We start from the raw sequence: 27,069 nt of genomic DNA, 5'->3' as shown, positions 1-27,069 counted from the left end.
CCACTCCAAGAGCTCCACATCCTTCCTGTGTTGGAGGCCCCAGGCCTGGACGCAGTACTCCAGATGGGCCCTCACAAGCGCTGAGTAGATGGGACAATCACCTCCCTCTCCCTGCTGGCCACCTTTTTTTTAGTGCAGCCCAGGATACAGTTGCAGAATATAGTTACAGGATATAGACTACAGATCTGGGAAGAGCAGAGTACTTTCCAAAGGTGTTTGAGTTGGTGGTGTTTCCAAATGATATGTGGGTTCTCATGACTTCCAATGACTGTGGGTTCTGGTGAGATTGGCAAAAGTTTTTTAGAAGAAGGTTTTGCAAAAAGGAAAAATGAAAGTAATATGTCAGTGTTTCATACCATGAAGTTTACATTAGATGTTTTGCAGCTCTCTGGGTTTAGACAGGTAAGGGTTTAAGAACAGGCTTGGCTTTGTTAGTCATGTATGATATATCTGATCAAATGCATAAGGAGCAGAATTTTTCCCAAGGAATAGAAGTGTAGAATAAAAGTAAAAATGCACTGAAGCAGAATAACTGTTTCTTCTAACTTCACTGAAATATTAATGGTCCCATTAACTCCTCTTTACAGACTAAGGTTTCATCTTGCCTCCTGCCTTCTCCACCTCTTGTCCTGACACTTGTTTCTGTAGCCACCAGCAAGACCACTGAGCAGTTGCACATCTCTTGTTCCCACAGTTGGACTTGCTCAGCAGTTTGGGAACAATAGCTGCTTCATTGCTGAGTCGCAAAACAAAAAAGTTAAATGTATCAGCAACAATGCATGAAAAATAGGATGAAGAGCATTCCACAGGAAGGGATTTTTTCATACCAACTTTACGTATGTAGGATTTCTGGGAGACAGAATCTAATAAGTAAGAAATTCTCCTTCTTTTGTACATCATCTGCCAACTTAATGCTAAGAGATGTAAACCATGAGATTTACTAATAATAGCAGGAAGGAAGAACCCTGTTAAACAAAGACAGCAAAATTGGAATGATTTGTGTGTATAAAAACAAGGTTATTTTCCCTCTCTGCAGCCTGTTTTTATGCTCAGCCTTGAGAAGATACAATAACAACAACAGAAGATCTTCACTAGAATAATCTTGTTTCAAGGGAGGATTGAAGGACAAAGGACAGATCTAGATTACAGTTGTTATAGCGATGGTCATGTGAAGATGATGTGAAGATGTGAAATAAGGTGCTGTCATGACTGAAAATTTATGATTTTTCAGGTCAGGAGAAACTTGTGGAGTTGACTCGCTGTGTCCCATTAGTAGCAGGCTCAATTTTCTGTGAGCTGCTTTCATTTTTAAATTAGGTGCAGCATCATTAGCCTTACAGACGCTGCTGTCTCAGCACTTGCTGGTGGGTTATTGTCAGGGATTCAATTCACTGCTTTTGCTAAATACTTAAAGGAATGTCAGAAAGCGCTGCTCTGTTCTTCACAGATAAAAATGATACATATGAGTCCTGCCAATTGTAACTATTATTTTAAAATACTGAGATTTTAATGTTTTGTGTCTTTGGCTGTGTATTTTAATGTTGCAGAGTTTGATCAACTATTTGATCTCCTTACATAGTACTTTACCACAGTTCATTCCATTTTGAAACACTCCATGAAACAACTGAGGACCTGTTTATGCTTATCATGCAAAATCAAGAAACTTTATAAGTTAGATGAATTCAGTCAACAGATAAGATGTGAGCTTCTCACTTGGAGTATTTAAAACAAAATTTGGGACTTTTTTTAGCATCTTTTTCACTCTCATGTACTGAGACATATCATTCAATGTTTGAATCAGATTTGAAGTCATCCTACAAAAATGGAAAGCAAAACCTGAACTTTGTATATGTTTACATTTAGCAATGTTCTGTGTAAACTGAATATCTTAAATTATTTGATATGGAAAATTGTATGTTAATTTAAAGCAACAGAATCTTGTTCCTTCGATGTTGCAGCCAGTGATTTCAGGTAGAGTTCAGTTAAGGAAGCAACACATGCTTGTAGAGCTGAGGGTGACATGGAGCAGTGTATTAAAACTAGATAGCTGGCAGTGTGTCTATTTTCAGAGTGTGAAAGTTTTCTAGAGGGGTAGAAAGGATAATGTTAATGAGTTAGTTTATTTTGGTGTTCTGGGTTGCCAGCTGTGCCAAGAGCTGATCCATGAGTGGACTGTAAGTCCATTGCCAACCACCTGGGGGCTTTTGTGAGGGGAGTATAGAAGACTAAAGGGAGCAGCATAACTTCAGACATGGATTTGGTATGCCAGTCTGTCCCCTAGGTGCATGGCTCCAGTGATGGCTGTGACCAGCAACAGAATTAAGAATGCCAGTACTGTGAAAGAGCAGGCCTATGTGTGGGAGAGAGGGAGTCTTCGTTTCCAGTAGCTGTGCTACCGTGTATGTGTGCACAAGTGCAGGAGTTAATATTTATCTTTCGTAGTGTAGCAGTGGTCTCTCTTGGGGCCTTCAAAAGTTAATTAGGAAGGAGGCTGGCTCTGATGCTTTTCAACTGTCAATATTTGTGTTTCTGAGTACTTAAGATTAATTCCTGCGCTTTGCTGCCACAAAAGGAGACTGTGCATGTGGTATGCATAAATGAGAATCTGGAGGGGAGTAAGAAACAACTAAAAGAACGTGTGAAATAACTACACTTTCAAAATAAATACCAACTGCAATGTAATTACACATGGACAAGCTTGTTCTCGTAGTGTCATGATGAACTGTAGGTCTTCCTTCTTTGGAGGGAAGGGAAATAGCAATACTTGGATGCCAGCTTAGTTAACAGTGCAGTGGAGAGGAAAGGACAGCATTTGGTCACCCCAGTGGAAAGGGAGCCTACCTGTGATAGCGTGCTGTTCACTGTGGAGAGTTTTAAAGACATGAGAAAAATTAATACAAAGGGAATTTATCAGAAAATATAGATCTGTAGTTTCAGGAATTGGTCATTCACTTGATTACTAAAAAATCAATTTCTTTCTCGTAAGTGACTCTCATTCCGTACATTCGCACTGAAAAGATATTGCATAACTGTTGCTTGTTACTCTCAATATATTATTTAATGCGAAAGCCACAGTTCAGCATTTGATTTATTTGTATATTGTTCATGCACATGAAAACAGATTTCTTTGGATTCAGTTCATTGTACCTTAAAAATAATTTGAATACCACAGGTTTCACTGTAAACAAGGAAGGATTCCAACCCTCGGGTCATTGCTGGCTGTTTTTAGAAAAAACACTTTTGGAATTGCTTCAATAATTATCAGTGTTCTCTTATAAAACTAAATAGGCTTTTCCGGTGATGGAAAGAAGATTAAATGTCATACAGTTCAAAATAAGTTTTTGAACACTGCCAGATTAAGGAAAATGAAATCTTTCGTTAATATGGTGAACTTCTTTAAGATTTATCTGTTCATAATGGTATATGAGCTAAAGAAAAACAGCAGGGACAGCATGACTTGCCTAAGCATTCTTTTACTGTACCCCCTTTGTGAATTTTGAGTGACAGTGGCCCTGCCCTTGAATCTCACATTGAATAAAGCACAGCTGAAATGTGAGCAGAGTTTTCCTCTGAAGTTGTGCTGTTCTGAGAACTAAACAGACACTAGTGTTGCCCTGAAAAATTGTATTTGCTTTGGAATAGTGGATTAGTGTTTTATTTCAGTTATGTATGACTAAAATGCAGCAAACGTCAGAGAAGAAGAGTCTTGTCTATGTAATTCTGTTTGAGTAGTTTTTTGAATGAATTTGTTGAAAAATGTGAATATATTTGCTCATATGCATTTTCCCAGTATTAAATATTGCAAAGGTATAGTGGATAGACATAGGCATTCATGTTAGTACGAATGTAACATACTGTGTTAATACACAGAGTGTTCTATACATATGCAAACTAATTTGACTTTTTTTTGGACAGTGTACTTGTTTCAAGCTGTGCTGTGAAGTGCAAGAATTCAAGGAAGTATGACCGCAAGGTCACTAAATTCAAACATATCAGGAAATGTGTGTAGCTGTGTCAGATTTACGCAAATACCAAAGTAGAGACCTTCATGTTATTGCATTATTAATTTGCCAGTTGTAGTAAGTATCAAGACAATTTTTGAATGGGTTAAAATACTAGTGTGTAAGTGACTCGTAGCAGTTTCCTTCTACTGCACAGCACAATAGTTAGAAGCTAAGTTTCTCATTGGCCAATAGTGTTCCTTAACCTTCACCCCTCCACTTTGTTCTTTGTTCAAATGATTAGGTGTTTTCCATCTGCACCTCTGTGGAAGAAGAATCTGTGCTTGTTAATTTGAGCTGACTTCCTAAGGAAGTCAGGCATATCTGATAATGCTTTGGATGTCCTCTTACCCCTGCCATAAACTTTGAACATGCTTCCCAGGTTCAGTTTGCTCAGAATGGGGAGGTGAGGTCTCAAAGTACTATTTAAAAGCTTTACGGAACTCTGCAGCTAGATGCAGAGACCCTGCTGAGGAAATGGCTGCAGCATGAAGTCAGCCTTCACCCTACTGCAATCCAGGCCTTTCTAGTATGCTTTCTCTGATGTCTAATAAGGCTTAGCTTGTAAGTTTCAATCTATGATAACATTTTCCTAATATGTAACAGTAATAAATCATGCACAGGCTTGCAGATATCCCAAAAGTATTTAATCTATTTTTGGTATTATTAGGGTTCACTGTGTTCCTCAGAAGAATTTGTTTTCTTTTGTCACCATCTGGAGAACAGTGCTGTGTTCGTAGTAGTGATGGATTTTCATGTAGTTAACCACATGCTTGGTAGTAATTGATACAAACAGACTCTTCCAAACTCGGGATTTAGACACCTGATTTTCATTTGGAAGTCTTTGTTCTTCTGAAAGTCCTGCATCGAGAGCATCACATGCAGCATGTGGGGTGGGTGACAGTCTTGGTGTGTGTGCTGAGCAAGGTGTGGCAGATAACTCTGGAGGACTAGAAGTTCCTGAGTTAGCCTATAAATTAATTGAAAGCAGGAACAATTCAATGGGAACGAAGTTTGTACAGGATACAAACTTAGCTTAAAAATCCCCCAAATACCATCTAATGTGTTCTGTTTAAGTTGTGGTAAAAATAAACCATAGATTCCTACAGCGTCTCTTTGCTTTATTCTGACCTTTCAGTGTACTGCTCTGCCTGACTGCTGTATCATTGCCCTTTTCTCTCTCCAGCCTGGTTGTCCCAGCAGGAATGTTCTTCTCAATGCTACCTATAAGCCATATAGTTTGTTCTTGTGTATGAGCTTTTATTCCTTAACAAAGAATCTTACATTGTAGTTCCCAACCCTTTTCAAGATTGTATCCATTGCTGTGATCAAACCATTTGACATCTGTTTCACCTGTGTGTTTTCATTTCTTTTTAAAGGCGTATCTTCTGGGTATCAGGTTTTGTACATCAGGTATCTGTGTTGTGATGTCAAGGAGGTACTAAATGCTTTCCTGAAATTGGATTCTGGTACTTGTTCATGGCTCTCTTAATCAAATTTCTTCAACCCTTTCTCATCTATGTCCTTACACGGAATACCTGCATCACCTTCCTCACCATCCTTTTCCGAGAGTTTTCTCTTGTCTCCTTGCCAGGTGGGGATGCTTTCTCATACTGATTTTCTTCTTTGAAGTATCCATCAGCTCTCTCAATCTGTAGTTCCCTTGGTTGTATTTCCGTAGTGTTCAGGAGTACTGGGATTGGAAGCAAGGAGGAACTGGTAACAGTGAGAAGTGAGTGCAGCTGTGTTGTCCTTGAGACTCTGAGCTAGGTGAAATGGCTGCATTCAGCAATCTTTGTAAAATCTCTGGCTTTTTAGATGATGCTGGTGACCAGCAGCTTTTGAAATAAGTTTGTAAAAGCATTAGTCATTGAGCTGAGCTGGTGAGTTGCGTCTTGACATCCTCCTCCACCTTGCAGAGCAGGAGCATCTTGGAGTGGCTTCTCAGCACCTCTGAGAAGTTGCTGCTGTTTGGCAGCCAGAGGAAGTGGAGAGGAGGGAGTTTTTCACTCGTGCTTGGCAGAAACAGAACACAACAAAATATGTCTGAAAGGACAAATTATATGGCCCTGTGCCCTCTTGCACATTAATTGTGTAATATCTTAATGCTCCTAACTTATTTTTCCTCTGCTGCAGATTAGGAGGCTGCACTGGTGCAGATAGGCAACTTGAATTATTTCATCAGCTTTCCAAAAGAGAGCTAGTGAATTCTTAAGTTAATTCCTCAGAACTGGGGAAAGCCAGATTCCCAGATGGTCTTCAGCCTTCATTTATAAACAGTTTTTGTGATTCATGTCCTGCAAATCTTTTGTAACAGGGAATGCTGCCATGTTATAAAACAGAAAGGGAAAGCCTGCGTTCAGATTGTTAAAGAGAGATTTTTGTCTCAAGTCTGGGAATTTTTTTAAGGAGATGGAAGAATGTGCTCTGTTGAAAAATAGCCCAAACCTCTCAAATAAATCTTATTAATTCTACTTCTCCTTTTTATATTACTCAGCTATCTCTAGAAGTCAAAGACTGTAGGCTCTGGGGTCAGCAAAGCTGTTTTAAGGAAAGCCACTTCATCCTCTGTTTTTGTCTTCATTGTCTTTACTGTCAGCTGCACTGGCAGTTTGCTTTATTTCCCAGAAATATGTACTTCTGGCATGGATTTTAGATAGGGGAATTTTTTCAAAGTATTCTGTTGGCGGTAGTAGGATGTGGATGTGTAACTTGATCTGTGCATACAGATATAGGAGCATTGTCTCTCACTTTGGAGATTAAATTAATATATTTGTGTGGAAAAAAAATTCAAAGCCAAGTAAAATGAATGCTCTCCACCTGCTAAGCAGAATAGTTTTTCCGCTAGCAATAAGGTTTTGATCTTGGCACCTTCGTTTCTGCTTGGATGCATTTGAGATGATGGGTATTCAGTGCCTCTGGAAATACACCCTGACATCAGTCTCTACAATTTTTTTTGGTGCTATTCTATGCAGTCATTTTCCTTGAGAGCATTTATTGTTCTGTTTTTTGTTAAATTATTTTGATGATAACTTTAATGATGGAAAGAAACCCAACAAAATATAACTAGAGATAATTTATTGATATACAGATCTGTTACGTTGATTACGTTTATTATGTATGATCTCATCTATTACTCTCCACTTCTATTTTCTGTGAGCCTTCTGGGTAAGTTCACTTTTTAACCTTTGCTTTTATGTACCTGCATGCAGATCACAAAAATAGGTCTGAAAAGTGTGACCACTGATCCTCAATTCATCAATTATTAAACCAGATCTGCAGCGTTGCAACTGGCATATCAGACTGCCAGCAGGAGAAAGGCCAAAAAGGCTTTTTGATTTTTTTTCAGTCGGTTTTGTTTGTTTGTGTTCAAAGCTGTTTCTAAGCACTTGACAATGAAATACATTCTGAGACTAGAAGACACAAAAATACATTTTTTTTTCCTTTGTAATTACTTAATAGAACTTTGAAGAAGTCTTATACTTCAGGAACTGAGCTGTTACAGATGACTAAGAAATACTTATTTTTATTTTAAAAGATTTTTAAAAGATTCGAACAATTGATCAGCTGTATTTTAAAATATTAGACAGAAGCAGTTAAACCCAGAAATACACAGTAAGAAACACAGTTGGCAGGAGGGATGGCAGCTATCTTGTGTTTTCCCCTTTGCGCGGTTAAGGCTGGTGAGGCTGGGAGTGTGTCACCGTGTCACTGTCAGACAATTGGTGCTCCGCTTATTTTCTCAGCTTGTGACATAACCTTTAACTTTTACAGCTGACAAGATTTTGAAGGAAAGATGTTCACAGTTATTTTCCCAGACCCATATTGTTGAACTGGAAGTATCATCTCTCTGTAATCTGTCTGATCTGCCAAGTAGGTACGCTGCATGCCTCACAACATCTTTAGAAGTCCACAGTTAGCATTAATCTGTTAGTTGGCTGGCTTGAGGCTGCTTCCCCAGTTTGTGTGCATTCATACCCTTAATTTTGTTTTAAATAGGGGCCATCATCCTCTGGCTTCAGTGATTAAGAATCTGAATCTATTTGTCCTCCTTTAACTTATCTGCATAAAAAGTGATTTAAAATGACTACTTTCTGGCCACAAGGACAAGGACCAGTTCCAAACCAGAGAGCCCTGAGCAGAAGTCAGGACATCTCCACATACTGCAGCTTTCAACAAAGTTATTTTGGAATGTTATTTTTAGCAACTGATCTTAAATATGGGCAATTTTTATACCAAAGCCTTTGCTGCTGGTATGGCACAAATGGCAATTATTTATTTTTAAGTACATGCATACTATTCTTCATGAGAGTAGAATGATGGAAGGCTTTTTCCTTATTTTAAAATTGGAAAAGTGAAAGATCTGTACAAGAAACTTCATTAAGATTAATTCTGCAGTGCAAGTCTACTCATGCTAAGTCAGGGGGTTTGCAGTCCATTTGAAGATGAGGATGGATTCTGAAGTGCTAGACAAACAGCTACGTGGCAGCTATATACAGTAGTATCCGGGGCTGGATCACAAACTGCAATTGAGTCAACAAGGTCTGAACACTGAGAGAAAAGCAAATACGGTATGGCTTGTGTAAACACATTCTACTCAAAGGTTTGCCTTAGGAAAGTTCTTTCATTGTGCTTGGTCATGCTCAAGGCTTCAGGGGACAGAAATACCTTTGAATCTGAGAGTACAGCAGGTTTGGTCCACACAGATGTATTCCAGGAATTATCACAAATCGAGAAATGGGGACTGGGAAAAAGTGAAAAAAATGGAGTTTTTAAGGGCAGAACTAGTGGAGACCTGATTCTAGTCATCTTGTACGTACAAGGTTGTTCTATGTCAGATGATAAAGTGTGCTTTATCTTCTGAAAGAACAACGGAATAATGTCCTTGAAAGCAGAATAATGTCCTTGGAGCAAAAGGTAGTTGTGCAGCAGTTGGGGAACACCGACAGTCGTGCCGTTGAAATGATGTGAATAGATTGCCTGGGCTGATGGGACTGTTACAGGATGTCCTGATGGATTGTAATATTCACATTTGTTATAAAAGGTTTAGCTGCAATTGCTCTTTCCGTTGGAGAGCCTGGATTTACCCCCTTCTTTTCATTTTAAAAAATATGCAGATCTAAAACTGGAAGATGCTTGGCAGCAGTTGCTCCTCTTGCACTCCACCATAAGGTTTTGACTTCCCCTAGCACCACTGGGATCTCTTGTCTTGAATTTCTCTCTCTTATTCTTATGTTGTCCTATGCCACAGCAGTGTATCTGCTTAGACGGTAACAGCTTTTCATTACTCTGCAGAGTAAGGTAAAACCTCTATATCTCGTTAGCCTGCAACAGATGAAAGGCAACTTTCATCCAAAGAAAGGGTACTTTCTATTTTAAAATTACTTCAGTTATTTTATAACTTTGTAATTAAAACAGCCCTTTTAATGGGGATCTTTTCTCCTGACTAATGGCATTCAATTACTGGATGTGAGTCTTTGATTTGGCAGCTGTTCAGCGAGCTAGAAAATGTATATGAGAAGACGAGAGCCAGGGAGCCTACACTTCTTAGGAAAGATTGTGGTTTATTTACTAGATACTTGTCATGCTTTGCATGGAAGCACATAACTTTCCTTTGGTGCCTGTCTGATTCTGAAACAGAAACTAAAACTACTTGATTTAGGAGAAATCGGTTTTACTCAGATTTCTTGGAATTCACTGTTAAAATGTTAAAGCATCCACACAGCATCCAAAGTACATATAAAAAAGCAGAAAAGCGTATTTTTTTTAACCAGACACAGGCACGTGTAGCTGCTGATTGCCTCAGAAACCTGGCATGACCAAACAGGTTCTGCACAGTTGCATACAGCTGTGTGTTTAGAAAGTGAGTTATTCGGGTTTCATTAATTTCACAGTGCACATTTTTCTCTGCTTCAGGTGCTATCGGTGCTTTCCCCCCCCCTTTTTTTTTTTAATTCTGTCCCTGGTTTCTGCAAGGTAGCAGGACACTATCAACTAATTTCGATGTAAAACTTGACGTTTTGATTATGAACCTTAGTGCAAACCTGAAATGGCTTTTTAAAAAATACTGTAAGTACTTGCAAACAGTCAGTTGTAATTTACATGTACTTATTGAGTGGAAGTCAGTTATTTTGTTCGTTAATTCCCAGGTCTGTCAGAGCAGTCTTCAGATTCCTGATGAAGTGAGAGGTTTGTGGAAGAGTTTAAACCTGGAGCTTACATCATAGATTTCCATGAGTAATGTGGACAAATACGATACGAAGCCCTCAAGGGATGCCAACATGCATTGGGTGCTTCTGGCACTGACAGCATTATGTTTTAAGTGCTGGCAGGTTTTTGATTAGTCCTTAACATGGATTTGTCAACTTCTGATTTGGTCCTGAACAAGTTGCATGGCATAGTTACTCCAGTTGGAGAATGTATGAAAACAAAAATTTGGAACTCACTTGAGAATATGATGAAAATAGAATAAGTTTTAGGGGTGTTTCCTCTCTCCAAATATAACGTTGACCTTTGCCATAAAATCTCTCTTAGCTCCAGCTCTGCCTGTGCCATTCCCTCAGACTGTATGCTGCAGACCAAAAGAAAGCAGTGGCCACTTGTGAACAGCTCTGGATTATCTGAAGTAATGCTGCTACACTTTTCCTAACATAGTGCACATAGATTGATGGGGAGTGCAGAAGTCTTTGTGGCATTCCCAAGTCTCCTGTGAGGGAGACTTTCTTAAATAATAATAATAAAGATGTCTGTATTGAAAGATGAAGTAACATCTACCTGGGGAGTGCAGGACTTCAGTAAAGGGAGGCTTCTAAAATTACTAGAAGCTTTCAGACCAAGCCTGTTATTCTGACAATGAGGTACATCTAGCCTTGGAAGAGACTTCTGGGGTCGGGTGGTTTTCCACTTGATACTTTTTTTGAAAGAGCTGGCCAGCAGTCTTAGAAAATTGCTCTGTAGGAGAGAGTATCTCGGCTGTATTCCTGTGTGAAAATGATCTAGCTCCTTCTGATCTGTGTCTCTGGAAAACTCATGTTTTCAAAGCTTTCAGGTGGTTTGGGGAACAATGCTTCAGGGTTAGGCTGAGCTTGAGCAAAAGCTTTCCAGCAGTTTTCATTTTGAGAACTAAAACTGATGTTGTCCGAAGTGTGGGTGGAACTAAATGTGTTCCTCAGTTTCTGATAAACATCTCTTTGGAAAATATGAAACCCATTCATCTTCAAAGAAGACATTAAATATAATATTCTAGATGATTTTTGCCTTAAAGTCAGTATTTACAGCAGCAAGTATCCAGGGATACAGACGTGGCTTTTTTTTTTTTTTTTCCTCTCTTTTCTTTTTGCTCTAGAAATTATCATTTAGCAGCGTATTGAACCAGTAATCCTCAGTGAATCAGCTTTGGTTCTGCCATTTCATACGTTTGAGAGACAAGAATATGAGGAGTTATCAGAGTGGAAAGGAAACTAGGTAATCAGACGAACTACTCTGCTTTCTTAGACCCTTGCCCAAAGCAGGGGACATTTGCAGTAGTAGTACTCAGGACTTTCTGTAAATGTGGCATACAATCTACATTGGAAAAAAACTGTTCTAGAAGAATGCGCTGCCACGTCTATTCTGTCTGGCATGAGATAGTCCTGAAGGAGCTTGTGTACAGTTGTGTTTTCTGTATGTGTGAATCCTGATGTTATCTTTAAAATACCTTTCTGAAAAAGTGTGCATCAAGGAGTGGTCGGGACAGTGAAAAAGGTTTGCTTGCCAAGCAGAGAAAAGAACAGCGGTAACACACCTAGAAAAATAGATGGAACAAACAGTAGCATTTGTATGGTGACAGATCTGGAATTTCAAAGAGGTTTTTTTGTTCTTTTTTCTTTTTGCAATTTTAGAACCGACCAGCTTCTTAGAAGATGATGTTTATTCCTACTTGAAGCTGCCATTTGGGAAACAGAAGAATGTGGACAAATCCAAACCTCCGCTGTCTTTTAGCGCTGGCTATTTTATGTTTAACAAGCTTAGTACATAGTCGAGAGATAGGTGAGTATGTTGTTATGTAATTCACTGGTTACTTTTTTTCTGTTTCTACTGACACCACTTAATTATAGTGCCTTCCTAACTTATGAATATTCAAGAATTGCCACCACTGTGATCCCACACCACCTTCAAGATGGAAGCACCACCAGACCTGGTCTCTCTATTCCAGCAGCCATTGATATCTTGTTAATGAGCATAAAGCTGGGTTTTAAATTCTCCATAATGCAGCTATGATGGCCTGCATGTACAGTTGGTGTAAATATCTGCATTGAGACCATTCTGCTGTATATGTCAGCTGTCTGTGACAATTCACACATTATCATTAATTGCCCATCTATCATTAATTGTCCTCCATGTGGGACAATGGAGGAAAACAAAAACTCATTAAGTTTATCATCACGCTTGTGGTTTTGCCATTGGCCCAAAGCCTGCTTATTAGGCCAGGCTAGGAATGGGTTTTGTGGAGACAGCTGCCTGTCTTGTGCACAAATATAAACCCAGATTTTGCGTACTTCTAGAAATCCTTCAGTCTGTGGTTGTCTATAATCAGGCACACTCAAAAATCATGCAGTGCTTTTAAAATACTGGCCAGAAATATGTGCAGTAAGTATGTAAATATAATGCCTACAGGTATGAACCATAGTAGTTGTTATACAGTTGGTCATTTATGACCTGCCATTTGTGACTGTAGTTCTTATACAATTTCAGGTTCTCAAGGGGACCCCCAGAATTTAAAATGTGTCACGCACAATTTACGTAAAATGGTCTGTACTTGGGATATCTCATCTAAAAGAAGACATGGACAAACTGAGTTTTGTTACACTATAGAGTAAGTTCTCCCTACTTGACTGCAAACTGCTAAAATTATAGTTATACCTCAGTCTCTGCCTGTGAAATCCGTAATTCTTTTTTTTCCCTTAAGAGTCTGCCTGCTGGTTGTCCTCCATTGATGCTCTCTACAGGCACTGTTAACTCAGGCAGTGGCAGGGTTTTTGATGGAGTTGTTTTCTTTGACGCTAACAGTTCTGCCAAAATCTCCTCCTTGATCTCTTCAAAGAGCTGGAAGATGCTCTCTTTTACTCAGAGTTCTCTGTGTATCTGCCTAGCCCTTACTCAGAGTTTTCATAAGGGACGTCTTCATACCAGGTTCATTCCAAAAGGAAATGATAGTTGGAAGAAGCAGATCCTGATATTATGCGCCAGCGAGGTAGAATACATAAATGTCAAGATTTATACGTGGAAAAACATTAAAAATCTCTTGGTGGCTATCTTATAACCTATTTAAATTTTAAGCTGTTTGGAGAGTGTTTTATCATAGAGTGTGTGAAAATGAGTCCACATATTCAGTAACCTTTCTGGAGTGAATGCAAGTTGAAAATTTCAAAAAACATGAAGAAAATAAAATCTTCAGTATGTTTTTCACTAAGGAAACTACATGTGCAATTCCCCATGCTGTGGATCTGCCAAATGCTTATCATGTGCTAGGACTGAGTTCAAATCATTTTTGTATCTTGATTCTTCTCCCAGTCCAGACATTTGCTCTCTTTTTTTTCCTGTTACTTCTGCAGGCAGCCCAAACTTTTCCTTGGGGTCTCAGGGCTTGGCTGCACTTCTTCCACCTACATGCTTGATTTCTTTGTTTAGTTATTATTCCTGCATTGCCAGCTATTATTTCTATACAAAAATTGCATGTATGTGACATTTTGTCCAGAGATCAGGAGTGCAGAGTTCACAAGGTACTGCCCTCTGAACAACAACAACCTTGTAGCTGCTTCTGTTTTTCCTTAGCAAACCAGATCAAGGTTGGGTCCCCAAAGCAGAGAACGATGGCTGAGCTTCATGCAGACCTCCCAGAGGGAAAAAAATTTTGTTTTTCATTTGCCCAAATATCCTCTAATGACATTTCAGTCATTAGAATATTCACATTCCTATTCACAGAATAGGAATAGGCTTTATGAGCACTCAGGTCTCAACTGGCCTTCACTAGTTCAGAGTCTTTTGTGTGAATCAGAAAAGTTCAACCCAAGCTCTTGACTCCAGCAGATAGGAGTTCCAGGGTCCTGTTCCAGTTCATGAGTGAGTAATAATCTCTAAGCAGGAAGTCTGGCATTGTTCTCATTATTTTCCTTCCTCCTATCATTGCCTCAAGAGGAAGATTTGGATTTTTTCAAACTTTTTTTCCTTTCTAGTTGCATATCAATGATTACGAGTGAAGGGACTTGACCCATGCATTGTTGTTTTATGTATGTATCTATAACCAAGCCAGATCTCATTGTGCTGAGTGCTGCGCACAGTGTGCAGATTGCATTTCCATCTGGAATCTTAGTAGTTCTCTCCCCTGCACTCTGTTCTTCCCCTGCTAGCTGATTTGTTTTCAGGTGGGGTCATAGGTGGGTGAACATACTGTTTGCATCCACATGCCATCTATCTAGAAAGGAATTGAGAGAGATGGAATCAGGAAATGTAAGGAAAAAACTGTAGAGTTTTGGTTTTTTTTATTTATTTATTTTAAATTGTTTTGAAATACTGATTTGTAGGTTTTAGAAATGTATCTCATGGTTAAAAAGTCATTTTTTCACTTCGAGGTATTCTCTTAACTGGATGGCCACATTATACAACTAGTGCATGGTCTACCACTTTGATTAAAGTGGCTTGAAGGAAGAGGAGTGTCTATTGATCTGATGGCAGCCAAGTCCTGCAAGTCCTTCACAGAGACATATTTGATATGGAGTTCTGTTTGCTACATTTCAGAGAATTTGTGTTTTGTTAGTATCCTAGATATATGACTTAGCTTGCCTTAACTTCCTATCAGCTGAACTACCTGCTTAAACCTGTCTTTTCAGTGACGTCATTCCAAAGTGTTTTAAAACTAAGGAGAAAAAAGTCGAGATTCCAGTCCCAGGGAGCTCCACCACCGTGAAAATAACCACATACAGCATTTCTGGAACAGCCTTTGCTACTAGACACTTTGAAATTCACAAGAAAGACATCTGTAAGTGTTGGGTTTCAGACCTTCATAATATATCTGAAATGCTGTTAAGTGTAGATGCCTGCATTTTTGTTTGTCAGTGTTCCTCTATATAGAATGTTAATGAATATGAATCTGGCCATACATAGTGTGTTGTTATTTCTCCTCAGAGGAAAAAAAAAGCCCTGAACTCCCTCATCACAGAGAATTCAAGGACAGAATGTGAGGAGGAAACAAAGCCCAATGTTGTTAGATCCTGCTAATCACTGTGTCCTTGTTTTCTTTACTGCAAATTAGAAAGGATTTGTGGAATAGTTACTGGTTTACATTCTGAAGTACCTACATGGAGCATAAAGTGCATTTGCTCAGACTTGAGTGGGAGAAGGCAGATTAAAATTCCTAGTGACTGTTCTCCCTTCTTAAAGGTTGAACCACTACAGAACTTAGTTGTTTATTCCTGTATCTAGGCAATGTTTTAAGGTCAGTTATATCAAGCATCATTCATGACAAACTCATGTTTTCTTAATACATGCTGAAGTTGTCCATTCCATTTAGATTTATATGAAACTCAGCAAAGACATCTGTGCTTAACACCTTTGCTGCATCCTATTGGGATCATAGTTTAATAAAACAGACTTTTTCCAACTTCCTTTCTCCCAAAGGTGGAAGAAAGCAAGAAAGCATCTGTAGGTTGAGGCAGTGGTGCCCTACAGTAAATTGTTTCCTACCTTGATAATAGTACTGTGGCTTGCTTGGCTCTGAGGAATTTCACTGAACTCGGTGTCCAGTGTTAAAAGGAGATTCCCTTATCTCATTCAATATGTATGCCCACAGCCTCTCTCTCTAGAGTTTCAAGTACATGTTCTTCCAGGTTCTCTATAGCTGTATTGTATGTATAACAGTCATCCAACACCACTGCTGTGTAATCTGCTCCAGTATTTTAGCCATTGGCATTATGTCGTGTATTTCCAACTCCACCAATTGCTATCAGTCAGGTTTAATAGCACTAGCTGCTTCCAGATGTTTCTTACAGAAGCAGAACTTGAATTAGTAGACAGCTAATTTTTCCTTCAGCTTACATTTTCTGGTTCTTCACTTCTAGCAGCAACTTCGCTGATCATCGTAGCTCCTCAGCTGTGAGTTGAAGATTGGCATTGGCAATCTAATGCACTTACTCATAATTTAGTCTTTGGTTCTGGCTAGAGCTGCTAGGAAATGTGAACAAAACAGAACTGAAAAATGCGTGGGGAATGGATTGGGTTCCCCAGCATGTGTCTGACTCCAGGCGGGAGGACCCATTCAGGTTCCTCACAAGACATCCTGGGTAGCGTGTTAATCATTCTGAACATGTTGCAAGGTCTCAGAGTCTTGGCCAGTACCCAAGCTGGATAAACCATGCGTTTCAAAAACTAGATTTATACTGCACCAGGGCCAATTCCATTTGAACTGCTATAACCCTTGCTCCTCAGCCTATTGCTTCACCACTGTCCATTTGTAGAAGATATACTTCTGTTTAATCTCCCTGTCATGTCTCTATCATGATGTCATGTCTTCCCTATTTCTTGTATCTTAAAATCATATTCCTCATGATCCTCTCCAGACCCTCGTGTGAGCTTCTTCTTCTGCTCTCCTACCTCTCTGCTGTCACTTTTGTTGAGTCACCTCTTTACTGCTTGTCTCTAAAACCTTTTTCTTTTTTTGGTGGATTTTATGTCCTTTCTTCTTGTATTCTTACATACACTTCAATTCTATACACTTTATCTCTGTGGCATGGAGTGAAAGTTGTCTGCCTGCCTTCTACACATTAAGAAGAGTCAATTCATGATCACTGAATTACATGTCTGCAAGAAACTGCTACCTGGTGACTCATCGGCACCTGTGCTGTCCTCAGCACTTTTCTGCTCAAGTAATGACAAAGCACATCTTGTTCTAATCACAGAAGTTGAGTTACATGTTTGTATGGCTACTAGCCAGTTCAGAGCAGAAATGTGTCTGTTAAACACCTGTAGGGCTGGTGTTGCTGACTAATAATTTGAATATGTTTGTTGTTTTATTTCCTGCCCTCTCTTTTCAAGCATTTGTTCCACTCGCTCCACGCATTCTTAGTTTGACACCTGACTTTTCAACTTCCACATTAACTCTGAAGTGGAGTGATAATGGATCAGCCTTCCCATATGGACTGGATGCCTCTTGGGAAATTGAGATACTCCGTAAGGAAACAATGGAAGATGTCACACGAGTAAGTTCTTTTCATCCTTTATGAAAAGTAAATGTGCAGATTTTGTCTGCAATGTTGTAGTAGGTCAACTGAATTAATCAGTAGATATCTTGAGGTCACAGTATCTTCTAAATTTAACCAGAGTTTAGGAAACGACATCCCCAGTTTTTCTAACCTTATTTGAAATTCCATTACATTTGTTTTTTAGAAAGGAAAAAAGATAAAATGTGTATTCTCAGGCCAAAATTTACAAGAGATTCATGCTGGAAAAGTTGGGACATGGAGGAGGCCCTGAATACTGGGATACAATATATACCTTTTGAAATGCACAGCAAACTGCCTACTCTCCCTCAAATGTCTGCTGGTGGTTTGCCTGGCTGATGGTTTGCTTGACTGGTGGGCTGTTTAGCGTCTTAGACTCTTATCCAAGTGAAATCATAAGGCAATTGAAAGTTAAATGAAACACTGTGACCATTCACTGCGAGTTTATTACTAACTTCACTCACTTTCCCATTTGGATAACAGCTGTAAGATTATGTGTCTTTGCTAACAACATTCATGATCTCTTTGTTTTTTGGGGGAAAAACTTTGCAGGAATCTTACAATTCAAAACTGACCCATGAAGACATCATTCATTCTTGGAACTGGAAATCAGACATGCCTTTGGAGTGTACATCGCATTATGCAAGGATTCGCCATTATATTAATATAACACAATTTGATGGCCACAAGGATTGGAGTGACTGGAGCCCAGTAGAAGTAGTTCCTGGTATGTATGTTCCATTAGTATCACATGGGGTTTAAGTACTTTATGAAAACTAAGGCAGAGTCAGAGGAAAAGATTTAGGGCTGTGATGACTCAACGCTTTTGGGGGTATTTTAAATAGAGAAATATTTAATGAAATAAATGAAACCTCAGAAGCATTGATTTGGGTGCACTGGTGTACTCCTGAGTTAAGTTTTAGTTGACTGGCAGCATATTTATAGCAAATTGTTTTTGCTTTTTTTTTTTCCCTTTCGTTTTTTATTTTTCATTTTTGTTTTTTCCTTCTGTGATAGGAAAAGATACTGAGCCCAGTGGAAGTGGACTTTTTCCTCAGGACACTGTGGTGGCAGTGGGTTCAAATGTGACATTTTGTTGTGTCCATGAAGAAGGACGGCAGGTACAACGGATGTCATATGGAGCAAAAGATTATCCACTAATACGTCTGAGCAGTCGGAGCAGTGCAATCAGAGTGCTAAATGCCAGTGCTTCAGATGCCAGTGGGACAAATATAGTGTGCAGAATGTCTGAAAATGGGATGGATGGAACTGTCTTGTTTGTAGGATGTATGTATAATTATGTTTACTAACCTTCAGGAAATGCTCTTGAGACTCTCGGGTCTGCTAGAAAACATGCTTTCTTGTGGCTTTCTTGCTATTCCCTAGTTTTTGGCTAATGAGGATAAACTGGGATTTTACTCGTATGATTAATTTCATTATGGAAACTCCAGCACATGAAGAAGATGCAAGGGCTGAGTGGGTGAGGGGTGGTGGGTATCCAGTGAGTACCTGTGAGAGTCTCCTAGAACCTGTCCCATTGCATCTTTGCTTCTGGACCTCTATTCCCAAGGCAATTCTTCATTATCTGAAATACTTGGTAGTATATTAGCATTCAAAGATTTATCCTCATTTTCTGTCACTTTTGACGAACATGTATTTCAGGTTGTTCCTAATAAAGGCTAGAGTAAGAGCAAGAATTGTAAGTGAAGACTAATTTACCAACCAGTCAAACAAAAGCAATAAAACAGTTATGCCTGAAGCAACAACAGATGCTCATCCAGAGCAGTAACTTCCTGGGAGCTAATTACAGTGAGGGAATTTGGCTGACAGTTCATTTTCCCTGGGAAATCTTCTAAATATTCTTTTAATATTTTCTTTAAAGATGCACTATGTATCTTTTCTGTGTATCTTTGCTAGCCTCAGAAATCTCTTTCTGATGCAGCTACCTTTTGAAACAAACTATTGAAATTACCTGTTTCTTCTTCCCATTAATTAACAAATCTCAGAATTTTGTGTGCTTTCACCACAATGGTTATGAGAGTTGCCATCTTCCAATAGCTCCAGTTTTCCATTGCAAGCACCCATCTTGGAATTTAGAGTCCTGGACTCTTCTGGGACTGAAGAGCTGATTTTGAAAGTGTGTTCTAACTCCAACATGTATCTTTTGAAAGTCTATCTTCTTGCATATTCCATCTGTTTTAGAAAATGCAAAACAGCCTTTAATGACTTCTCAGTAGATGCAGTTTTTATGCTTTCTGTCCTCTGTTTGCTTTTGTGGAAGAGCCTTCCACATAAATAATCAGTGCTCAGTGAATGAAGACTATGATGATCTTCTAGGATTATTCCATACAGTACTTTCTGAAGAGCTAGGCTGTAGTGAAGTCTGTGTCCTTCCAGTGTTTCTTGTACTTGCCAGTGTAGCTGCTTAATGGGAGATAAGACTTGCCAGAATACTCTTCCTGATGAGGTGGGTTTGGAGAAAAGAAAGTAGAGGAAATGAATGTATATCCACAACATTTTAGTTAAGCTAGACCTTGCAAAGTAAATGTTAGCTCTTCTTTTCCTTTTACTCTTTTTAGTCTGAACTAACCCTTGCCACTGTTGTCTCATGTTAGTTTCCTTCTATATGGCAGCCATATAGATACTACTGCACTGCAATTTGGGGAAAAGTGTATGAGACTTGAAGTGAGGCTATGCATAGTCTCACATCAGCCTGGTTACCCTGTCTGTGTTGGCAGTACTGTCCATCTTCTCCAAAAAGGCAGTCAACAATGGTGCTGTGCAAGAGAGAAAAACACGCTTCAAAAGGAGAAGATGGGTGCTTTTAAAGCAACAGTGAAAGGAATGAGGGAATCATGGTTTGCTTAAGTTTTCAAATTCAGGATCAAAATCTTGCCAAGGGGAACATCTCTTTGACATGGCTTGCTTGGAGAATGCAAAGCAGTCGTGGAGCTGGCATGTGAAAAATTCCTAAATTGTTTCATTGTTAAACTGAGACTCACAGTTTTGTAAATGCCTTGACAGAGTTTTAATGAAGCACTTCCAAGTCAGAGCCTGAATCTTGTGAACTCAGGTTTTATCAGCTTACCTACACACTTAGGAGCCCAGAGTCAAACATAAATCAGTTGGGGCTGATAATAATAATTCATTTTATTTGTTCATTTAAGCATGTATTGCAGTTTCACTTACCACACTGAGATGGGAATACTTTGTCTAACTGTTTTGGTTTTATTTTATGCTACAGATGGCCCTGATACTCCTGAAGACCTCAGCTGTGAAACATCCAACTTTGTGATAATAAAATGCACCTGGAAACCAGGTAGAGCCAGTGGATTATACGGAGTACGTGGAACGAAGTACAGTTTAATTGAAAGGTAAAACCATTCAGCATTATAGGAGTGAAAAGGTAGAATTAGAATACATCCTTTGCTGGCTGTGACTAGTTGTTCCATGCCTCCTTATATGACATAGTCTTCATTGTTTGGAGCCTGAAATATTTTTGTGGAAGTTGGAACTGAACTCTAAAAACAAAATTATAGGAACCTCATTTTGCAAAATTGCAATGAGAATTGGAGATGATATTTCCAAAGACTTATGCTGTTCTGGACAAGGGCTTATTCTGTCAGACTACTGCCAACATGATGTAGCTCTGGTCTTGGGTATTACCAGCCTGCTTTTGATTTAAGAATGGCTGGGACTAATGGATGTATCCTGGGCAATGGACTAGTGGATGTATCCTGAGCATCAAATCTTAGTTTAAGTTTGGCAGGGCTGGTAGAAAGATGTTATGTATGTTTCATTTCCTTAGATCAGAAAGCAATCAAGAACATACTTCCAATGCAAATGTCTGCTGATCTGAACAAAGATACTTCGAATAAGAGACTTAGTTGTGACTTGTGAGGTGGTTTTACAGGACATACCTGTTTTCCAGGCTTTTGAGAAGTGGGAAGATGGAAATGTTATGCTAATGAAAGAGAGGAGTTTCTTGTGAGAACGGGGCAAGTCATAACTGATGCCACTTTAACTTGTACTGTGGTGTTAGATATGCCTCTGCAGTCATCTCATTCTGTAAGCCCTGTGTTTTAATGAATACTTTATTCTTTACTGTGTTTTTAGTCTAGACTTCTGACTGTTGATATAAATTATTTTATTCAAGAATAATCTTGTTCCCCCACCCTTTCTTACTTTGTAGTATATCTGGTAAAAATGTTTCCTGTGAAGTAAATGAAATGAAGAAAGAGCGTGTTTGTGGCTTTCCAGTTCTGGCTGATCAGAAAACCTACAGTTTTGTATTAGGAGTTTCCAATCCTATTGGACAAACAGAGGCATCACTTTTGGTTGACTTAAATCAGAGAGGTAAGTCTTGAGAGTTATGAAGGCAATCAGATAAGTTTACTATATGCTAAAGGTTTGTTTGGGGTTTGGAAACACTGACATGGTATGCTTGTGATTGTTTTGCTTTGTTGTCACAAGTCTTTTGACTCTTTTTGTGATTTGAACTTAAGAAAGCTTAGCACATGTCCTGAGGTAAAGATAGGGTGTACAGGGAGATGCCTGTACTGGATGTACTCTACAGCAGTATTGCTGGACTGTATACACTACTGTATGGATAAATACTGCTTGTGATCTAATAATAAGCAGCTCCTGTTTATGTGTTGCTTCATATTCTATTACAAATCAGCAATTAAAACTTAATTGTAACTATGAACTGCAATGGCAAATCATACCTGACCAACATGGTGACCTTCTATGATGGGGCAGTGGCTTCAGTGGGCAAAGAAGGAGCAACTGATGTCATCCACCTGGACTTGTGCAAGGCCTTTGACATGGTCCTGCATTTATCCTTATCTCTAAGTTGGAGAGGTATGCATTAAAAGGCAGGACAATTTGGTGGATATATAATTGGTTGGATGTTTGCAGCCACTCTCTGGCTGTATAGTCGGGTGAAGACTGGTCACGAGTGGTGTCCTCCAGAGATCCATCTTGGGACCAATATTCTTTAGTATCTTCATCAGTGACATAAATGATGGGATTGAGTGCGGTCTTGTCAATTTGCAGATGAATCAAGCTGTATGGAGCAGCGGACACAACAGAAGGAAGGGAAGCTGTCCAGAGGGTCCTGGACAGAATTGAAAAGTGGGCCCATAAGAACTTCAGCAAGGATAAGGGCAAGGTCTTGCACTTGGGTCGGGGCAGTCCCCGATATGTCTACAGACTGGGAGAAGAGCTCACTGGGAGCAGCTCTGTGGAGAAGGACTTTGGGGTTCCAATGGTTGAAAAGCTGAACATGAGCCAGCACTGTGCACTTGTATCTCTGAAGGCTAATAGTATGCTATATAATAGGCTGCATCAAAAGAGGGGTGGCTGGTAGGGTGAAGGAAGTGGTCTGCCTTTGTGGAGCCCTGTCTGGACTATTGTATCCAGGTCTGGGGCCCCCAACGCAAGAAGGATGCAAAGCAGTTGGAGCAGGTCCAGAAGAGGCCACAAAGATGATTAAGGGGCTGGAGCACCTCTTCTGTGAACTGGGGCTTGTTTAGCTTGGTGAAGGAGAAGATTTTGGGGAGACTTCATTGCGGCCTTCCGGTACTTAAAGTACTTATAAGTAGGAGGGAAACTGACTTTTTACACAGTATGTTAGTGATAGGATGAGAGTAAATGGCTTTAAGTTGAAAGAAAGGAGACTTAAGTTGGATGTTAGGAAGAAATTCTTTATTCATAAGGTGGTGAGGCACTGGCACAGTTTGCCCAGAGAAACTGTGGATACCCCGTCCTTGAAGGCATTCAAGGCCAGGTTGCATGGGGTCCCGGGCAGCTTGATCTGGTGGCTAGCAACCCTGTCCACTGCAGGGGGTTGCATCTTGGTAATCTTTAATGTCCCTTTCAGCCTAGGCCTTTCTATGATTCTGTACTTCTGAGTCTGCTTAAAGGGCAAAATATTGTACAGGCTCACACTGGCAGCATTTGGAGCATAAAAAGTCAGTGCTAAAATGAACTAGCAAGAGCATTACTTACTGTTGATAATAAGCTGTGATCATCTGCTGTTATGAACTTATTTCGTTGCACTCATGTTGTAAAGAGAAGAAGACGATCACCTTTCTCATGCTGACTCTCTTCCCTATCCTTTTCCATGCAACCACACACAGCTGTGGACTCAGAGTTTCTAAGGCTTGTATCTTTCAGCCATTCACTCTGTAAAGCTCAGTTTGTAGTTAAAGATAGCTCATCTTTATTATTTATTTATTTGTTTATTTTCATCTCCTAATGATAAGTAGCCTGAGACTAGAACTGTAGGAATACACAGGCAGGTCACTTTGGTATAACTTATTTGTTAATGATAAACTGGGCTGTTTTGCATCCAGTCAGTATGACTGCTGTTTTCCATTTGTTTCCTTTCCTTTCTTTCACTCACTGTACACTTAGCTCCCAATGTAGAGCACATATTTGCTCAAGGGCAACTGGGGCAATTCCAACAGCGGAGATTGATTTTCTCTAACAGCTCTGAGAAGTAGTACTGAATAGTCCACAAATTACTCCATGAAGGGAGCTTTGGACAAGGGGAGGTAAAAAGGTCTGCAGATTTTTAGTTCTAACTTGCCAGGTTCCCATGATTGGATGAATTTCATGCGTCCATGTAGTCCTCTGAAATAGCCCATGTTTCACTGTTTTGGTAAAATAGCTAGAGGTGAAATGTTTTTCTGCATCTCCAACCCCTTATGTATGCCAGCAGAACTCATAAGTAAATCTGCTTCCATGTTCAGTAACTGAGAAGTGTATCAGGAGCAAGGCTGTTTTATAGGTGCCTCTGCAGCGCCAGCGGTCCTAAGTGCTATTTGAGTATTATTTGTTCTTCTGATTCTCTTCAATCTTTCAAAACGTAATTTTTAAAATCTGAAATTAATGTGGTTTTCTTTTTCTTAGAATAAATGTTTTTTCTTTAATTTTAAGTTAATCCAGAAACTCCAGAAAAGTTAACTGTTTCTGAGAACAGCTCCACAAGTGTCCGTCTGCGTTGGTTTATAAATGGCAGCTTTGCTGAGATCAGGCTTCTGTGTCAAATTGAAATTAGCAGTGCCCACTCTGAGCAAAAACTGGTAAGTGTTATTTTGAGTGGATTTTGTTTGTTCAAATGTTTATCTTTTTTCATATCTTCATTCTGATCATCTTAATACAGGAATGGCTGGGAACTCATCTAGCACAAGTAGATAAAATTCTCCTCACTTTTATTGTTGCCTGCTGTTCTTTATTTTGCTTGTTTTTAAGTAGCTTAGGGAAAGTTTCAGTGTAGCTACAGTATTATTTGGCACTTCAAGAAGATACACTCGTGCCTTCATGCACAGTACTTTTTGCCCATTGTTTGAGTAACAGTCCTTGTAGTCTGTTCTTTATGCTGCAAAGTGTACTAATGTACATTCTTTTCAGGGTTTGGTTCTGCCCCACAGTCTTCCACGATGATTGTTTCTGACTGCCTCTGTAGTAATCTGTAGTTGATTTTTTTTTCCTCCTTTTTCCTTAGAGAACATTTTATTTGCTTGTTGTTAGCAATTGCCATGTGTATGACTGTAATACAGAGTTGCTAAACCTGCTCTTATGTCACTAGAGCAGAGATTCTCCCACTGGCGTATCAGAAGATAATCCTTGGTGAAGACCTGCAGCTGGAGAGGAGGTGGTGGTTTTGGGTGGTGTTCAGATTTCCAGCATTCAGGCGTCATTCCAGCTACTGCCCAGCATTGCTGTTCTGTCACTGATTGGAGCTGCATATTTATTCTGCTGACTGTCAAATGAGCTTAAGGCACTAATTTAGACACCAGCATCAGATACCAAGCGTAGGTGGTGGAAATATATCCCCTTCCTACTTACTGCCTAAAGTGGTGTGTGGGTGATTTGTATCAGTGGGGAAGCCTAATGGCTGCCTGTTCAGTTGGCCTCAGGTTTACCTCCAAGTTCTGTGATTGCTCATTGCTGGAGTGTCTCTGAGCAGCTCAGGTAGACAGGTGGTGAATTACCCAGCCTTGATGTAAAGAACCTGAACATATGAGCACATTAATCTCACAGACTGCTTTTTATCAGCACTGGTTCCTTAGGTAGTTTGTAGCAGGAGTATTCTCTTACTCAGTTACGTTTAGTAGCACAGCCTTGTACAAAGTCACTCAAGCCACTTCAAGAAGTGAAGCAGTTGACAGTGAACATACTAATTTTATGTGTGTTCTCTAAAATAATAGGGTAGTAATAAATACATACTCATTTTTTAAACACTTTTGAAGCGTTTACAGACTGTGGAAGCCTTAAGCTTGTCTATATTCTCTGTAGTGATATGTTTAATAGTATTCAGATACTAAGTATTGCAGAGAAAATCAGATGCCTTGGGAATTATCAGAGGAATTAACTTGCTTTTAGATGTAAGTAAAAGCTCTGACCAATGAGCTGTATTGGATTTTGGTGTTGTAGTTATAGATACTCTCATCCACAGTTGCCTGTATTTTCTGCTCCCAGCAGTAACTGCTTCTGCTGCAGTCAGGAGTGGAAACAAATTTCTGAGCATCACCCACCCCCAGCTCAGCTTAAAATGCCAAAAAGTAGCTTTGCACAGTTTTGTCTAGCCTGAATTACACTGTTTGAAGTCTGGAGTACTTAATTGCTTGTGAATGCTGCTACCAGGTCAGAAAGCAGGGCAGTGGAGGATGATAAAATGATACACTGCCACAGCAGTTTTCTTCACTGCACCTGTATCAGTGCTCTCCACTACAGATATTTTGAAACGCAATGCACAGCTTGGTAGAAGCTCTTAAGCATTGTCACATTGTCTTTGGTTGCTTAATAAAAAAGCTCCAAGAGTCCTCTGTAATAAAAAAAGTAGCTGTGAAATTGTTATGGGTATTTATATGGCATTTCGAGAATGTTTTCAGAAGCTTTTCCATCCGTATGAGAGATTGTTGGCATTTTTCTATTTTTCAAGTTGTTGTTTGGCTTTAGAAATGCACAATTAGTTGCAGCTTGAAGTCACTTAGAGTCCAGTTTTTGGCAGCTGTGATGCACATGTGTTATAATTAGATTCAGTAAAGTGCATTCCCATGCCTAGGTTTTGGGGTTTTTTTTTTACATGGTTGTGAAACAGAAATACTTCATAGACTCGTGCCATTTTAAATAACAGGAGAGACTAGTTCTGTTATAAGAACTGTGAGCAGAAGTCATTTGGGTTTTACTTGGATGCTGTCTTTTGAAGGGAAAAGGTCTGTCTGGTATGGATGTTGCATGATAAGCTTCTTGGTTAGATAGACTGTCTTTAGCATGCCTTTGTGAATGTGTTTTAGGAGTAAGTCCTTTGTCTACTCAGTCTGCTGTGCACACTCATGGTGGGACTTCAGATTATGAGTACCAGATACAAAGCCTTGGCGGAACTTGTGAGCTAACATTTCACTGCTCTTAGGAGACAGGGGGAACTAAAGAGGGTTGGTGGAAGCAGCAGCCTGCTTTTGCCTGCAGAGCTTATCCTCTTGAAAGCTCACACTTTTAAGGAACAATTGCAGCAGAGAGAGTGTACGTCATATTTTTGTGCTACATACGACTTCATTTTGACAGACCTCTGAATTCTTTTCCTTTTTTAGCATGACTGCATAGGAAATATGTCTCAATATTTTTTTTATACTCTCCAAGCATAGTCACATTCTCACACTGTTTCTTTGTATTCTCCTTCTCTCCTTGGGAAGGCTGCCTTCTGTGAGATAAACAACAGCGATCTAGAATTTGACTGTAGCATTTTTCCAGTCTGTATTCTTGGGGAAAACACCATCTTTTTTAGGTGTTTCAGCATAAAATAC

General features: G+C 39.5%; 1 protein-coding gene across 2 annotated transcripts in view; it reads left to right on the top strand.

Moving 5' to 3' along the window:
- Nucleotides 1-27,069, top strand: part of LOC100545239 (LIF receptor subunit alpha) — a 55,641-nt gene that overhangs the window by 8,720 nt on the left and 19,852 nt on the right. Inside the window, exons 3-12 of one of the 2 annotated variants that reach the window (XM_010725356.3) lie at nt 7,776-7,878; nt 11,882-12,029; nt 12,735-12,855; nt 14,870-15,018; nt 17,070-17,233; nt 17,807-17,981; nt 18,272-18,541; nt 20,499-20,628; nt 21,447-21,610; nt 24,200-24,345. In XM_010725356.3, coding sequence (XP_010723658.1) covers nt 11,948-12,029; nt 12,735-12,855; nt 14,870-15,018; nt 17,070-17,233; nt 17,807-17,981; nt 18,272-18,541; nt 20,499-20,628; nt 21,447-21,610; nt 24,200-24,345 — 1,401 coding nt within the window. In that variant the 5' untranslated portion in view covers nt 7,776-7,878; nt 11,882-11,947. The remainder of the gene's footprint in view (nt 1-7,775; nt 7,879-11,881; nt 12,030-12,734; nt 12,856-14,869; nt 15,019-17,069; nt 17,234-17,806; nt 17,982-18,271; nt 18,542-20,498; nt 20,629-21,446; nt 21,611-24,199; nt 24,346-27,069) is intronic. The other variant, XM_010725355.3, reaches the window with a different exon arrangement.

This window comes from Meleagris gallopavo, chromosome Z (genome assembly GCF_000146605.3).
Source record: "Meleagris gallopavo isolate NT-WF06-2002-E0010 breed Aviagen turkey brand Nicholas breeding stock chromosome Z, Turkey_5.1, whole genome shotgun sequence".
Classification (NCBI taxonomy): domain Eukaryota; kingdom Metazoa; phylum Chordata; class Aves; order Galliformes; family Phasianidae; genus Meleagris; species Meleagris gallopavo.
This window is presented reverse-complemented; position numbering and strand designations above follow the sequence as displayed.